The sequence below is a fragment of the Babylonia areolata genome, chromosome 28, assembly GCF_041734735.1.
Source record: "Babylonia areolata isolate BAREFJ2019XMU chromosome 28, ASM4173473v1, whole genome shotgun sequence".
In the NCBI taxonomy this organism is placed as follows: domain Eukaryota; kingdom Metazoa; phylum Mollusca; class Gastropoda; order Neogastropoda; family Buccinidae; genus Babylonia; species Babylonia areolata.
The window spans coordinates 27,366,441-27,370,498 of record NC_134903.1 but is presented as its reverse complement, the minus strand read 5'-3'; the positions used below and the strand labels follow the sequence as shown (position 1 = coordinate 27,370,498).

Sequence of the window (4,058 nt, the reverse complement as noted above, 5' to 3'; positions counted from 1 at the left end):
ACACAACACGACACACCACACCACACCACACCACACCACACCACACCTCACAACACACGACACGACACACCACACCACACCACACCTCACAACACACCACACGACACGATACGACACACCACACCACACCACACTTCACAACACACCACACGACGCGACACGACACGACACACACCTCACAACACACTATGATCTTTAAGCATCAGAATGGAAACTGCGTGTGCACCCAAAGGCTCGCCACCCACAGAACAGTCTCTCGGCCACAAATGAGTCCTCTACACACATGAACGTGGCAAAGTTTGAATGAAAATGTCATCAACACCAACAATAACATCAACAACATTATCAACAACAACATCAACAACAACAACAACTATATCAACAACAGCAACAACATCATGATCAACAACAACAACAACATCAACAATATCATCAACAACAACAAAAATTATTTTGAGCTGAAAAAAAAAGTAACGAAATGCAACAGCTTTATTCTACAACCAGAAATGTCTTCTTCTTGAAGATAATGTATCAGTTGTTCTTTTCATTGCTTTGTTACTTTTAATAGACTATTCCAGTTCCTATTCTTATTCGTCGTTCTTCTTCTTCTTCTTCTTATTATTATTATTATTATTTTAAGTTTTGTGTCGTTCTTTATTTTTGTTCTGTGTCGTTAAATGGGCAGAATAGTATAAAAAAAAAAAAAAAAGGCCTTTACTGTGCCTAATTTTTTTTACCCATTCAACCAATCCCCTTTCTTCTTCTTCTTTTTTTTTAATGTATTGTGATAAGAAACACTATGGACCACTATTTTCGAATAGGAAAAAAAACAAAACTGTAAATTCATCGTTTTAAATTTTGAAACGGCGGTTCCTGTACCAAAAAATATCACATTTAGTTATGCGTGCAGTGAAAAAGAAACGTTCCAGTTCAACATGTACCTTAAGAAACTAATCATCAGAAATTATCAAGATTTTGGGCACAGTACTTGAAGTACAGTAATTAGAAAATATGAAACCCTCGACCATACTGATCTTTAGAAATTATTCAGAATTCGGGCATAGTATTCATAACATTTTATGAAAATTAATCTTTCTGTTTATTATTCTTTGTTCGTGGGCTGCATGTACACGAGCGGTCTTTATCGTGTATGAGCGTTTTTATCCCGCCATGTAGGCAGCAACACTCCGTTTTCTGGGGTGTGCATGCTGGGTATGTACTTGTTTCCATATCCCACTGAACGCTGACATGGAGTACAGGGTCTTTAACGTGCGTATTTGATCTGTTTGCGTATACACACGAAGGGGGTTTAGCCACAAGCAGATCTGCACATATGTTGACCTGAGAGATCAGAAAAATCTCCACCCTTTACGCACTAGGCGCCGTTGCCAAGATTCGAACCCAGGACCCTCAGATTGAAAGTCCAACGCTTTAATCTCTGGGCTGTAGCGCCCGTCCAAACAATAAAGTTTGTAAACCTGTTCCAGGTCCATTGGCTGGCGGGTGACAGATTTCATCTTCGTGCCTTGTGTGGATGGAGACTTCATACCTGACCATCCCCAAAACTTGATGAAGAATTCAACCTACCTGCAGCAGGTAAAACAATCCTTGTATCTGACAGTCTCGACAGCATGCTGGAGAATTCAACCTAGATGTAACAGGTAAAACAATCCTATCACAATAACAGTCCTCACAACTTGATGAAGAATTCAACCTACCTGCAACAGATAAAAAAGTTATTTTACCTGACAGTCCTCACAACATCCTGAAGATTTCAATCTACCTGCAACAGGTAAAACAATCCTATCACGTAACAGTCCCCATAACATGCTGAAGAATTCAACCTACCTGCAACAGGTAAAACAATCCTTGTATCTAACAGTCTCGACAGCATGCTGGAGAATTCAATCTACCTGCAACAGGTAAAACAATCCTATCACGTAACAGTCCCCATAACATGCTGAAGAATTCAACCTACCTGCAACAGGTAAAACAATCCTTGTATCTAACAGTCTCGACAGCATGCTGGAGAATTCAACCTAGATGTAACAGGTAAAACAATCCTATCACAATAACAGTCCTCACAACTTGATGAAGAATTCAACCTACCTGCAACAGATAAAAAAGTTATTTTACCTGACAGTCCTCACAACATCCTGAAGATTTCAATCTACCTGCAACAGGTAAAACAATCCTATCACGTAACAGTCCCCACAACATGCTGAAGAATTCAACCTACCTGCAACAGGTAAAACAATCCTATCACATAACAGTCCCCACAACATGCTGAAGAATTCAACCTACCTGCAACAGGTAAAACAATCCTATCACGTAACAGTCCCAACAACATGCTGAAGAATTCAACCTACCTGCAACAGGTAAAACAGTCATTTTACCTGACAGTCCTCAGAACATGCTGGATATTGCAATCTACCTGCAACAGGTAAAACAACCCTATTACATAACAGTCCCAACAACATGCAGAAGATTTCAGTCTACCTGTAACAGGTAAAACAATCCTTGAACATAACAATCCCCACAACATGCCGAAGAATTCAACCTACCTTTGTTCAGGTAGAACACTTCTGTTACATTGCAGTTCTAAATACATGATGAATAATTCAACCTTCCTGTGTTTAGGTAAAAGACCCCTATTACCTGGCACTCACCAAAACATGCTGAAGAATTCATCCTACCTGAAACAGGTAAAACAACCCTATTACAGAACAGTCCCAACGACATGCTGGATAATTCAGCTTGCCTGTGTTCAGCAGGTAAAGCATTCCTGTTTCTGACAGTTCCACAATGTACTGAAATTTCAACCTACCTGCAACAGGTAAAACAGTCATTTTACCTGACAGTCTTCACAACATGCTGGAGAATTCAGCCTACCTGCAACAGGCAAAACAATCCTATCACATAACAGTCCCAACAAGATGCTGAAGATTTCAATCTACCTGCAACAGGTAAAACAATCCTATCACATAACAGTCCCAACAACATGCTGAAGATTTCAATCTACCTGCAACAGGCAAAACAATCCTATCACATAACAGTCCCAACAACATGCTGAAGATTTCAATCTACCTGCAACAGGCAAAACAATCCTATCACATAACAGTCCCAACAACATGCTGAAGATTTCAATCTACCTGCAACAGGCAAAACAATCCTATCACATAACAGTCCCAACAACATGCAGAAGATTTCAATCTACCTGCAACAGGTAAAACAACCCTATTACATAACAGTCCCAACAACATGCAGAAGATTTCAGTCTACCTGTAACAGGTAAAACAACCCTATTACATAACAGTCCCAACAACATGCTGAAGATTTCAGTCTACCTGTAACAGGTAAAACAATCCTCGAACATAACAATCCCCACAACATGCCGAAGAATTCAACCTACCTTTGTTCAGGTAGAACACTTCTGTTACATTGCAGTTCTAAATACATGATGAATAATTCAACCTTCCTGTGTTTAGGTAAAAGACCCCTATTACCTGGCACTCACCAAAACATGCTGAAGAATTCATCCTACCTGAAACAGGTAAAACAACCCTATTACAGAACAGTCCCAACGACATGCTGGATAATTCAGCTTGCCAGTGTTCAGCAGGTAAAGCATTCCTGTTTCTGACAGTTCCACAACGTACTGAAAATTTCAACTTACCTGCAGCAGGTAATCACTTCCGTCACCTGACAATCCTTCCTCACAACATGTAAAATATAACCTGCCTGAATTCATCAGGTAAAGCACCCCTATTTCCTGACATTCCCCACAAATATGCTGAAGAATTCAACCAACCCACAGCAGGCAGGTCCTATTATATAACAGTCCCCACTACACGCGGAAGAATTAACCTACCTGTGTTCAAAACAAGCAAAACACACCCCTTTAGGTAACAGTCACCACATCATTTATTTCTAAAGTTCACCTACCTGAACTAGCCAAAGAGAAAGTTTTCTGTGTTGCTTGTTTGAAGGCGACAATATAGTCTTTTGAAATGAACTGACGTGAATTACCTGTACAGGTGGGCTTTTACAATTAGTCA

At 40.0% G+C, this 4,058-nt stretch overlaps 1 protein-coding gene across 1 annotated transcript in view; it reads left to right on the top strand.

Annotated features, from left to right (window-relative positions):
- The window catches only part of LOC143302034 (bile salt-activated lipase-like), a 13,804-nt gene that overhangs the window by 2,182 nt on the left and 7,564 nt on the right, over positions 1-4,058 (top strand). Inside the window, exon 2 of the mRNA XM_076616521.1 lies at positions 1,488-1,596. Coding sequence (XP_076472636.1) covers positions 1,488-1,596 — 109 coding nt within the window. The remainder of the gene's footprint in view (positions 1-1,487; positions 1,597-4,058) is intronic.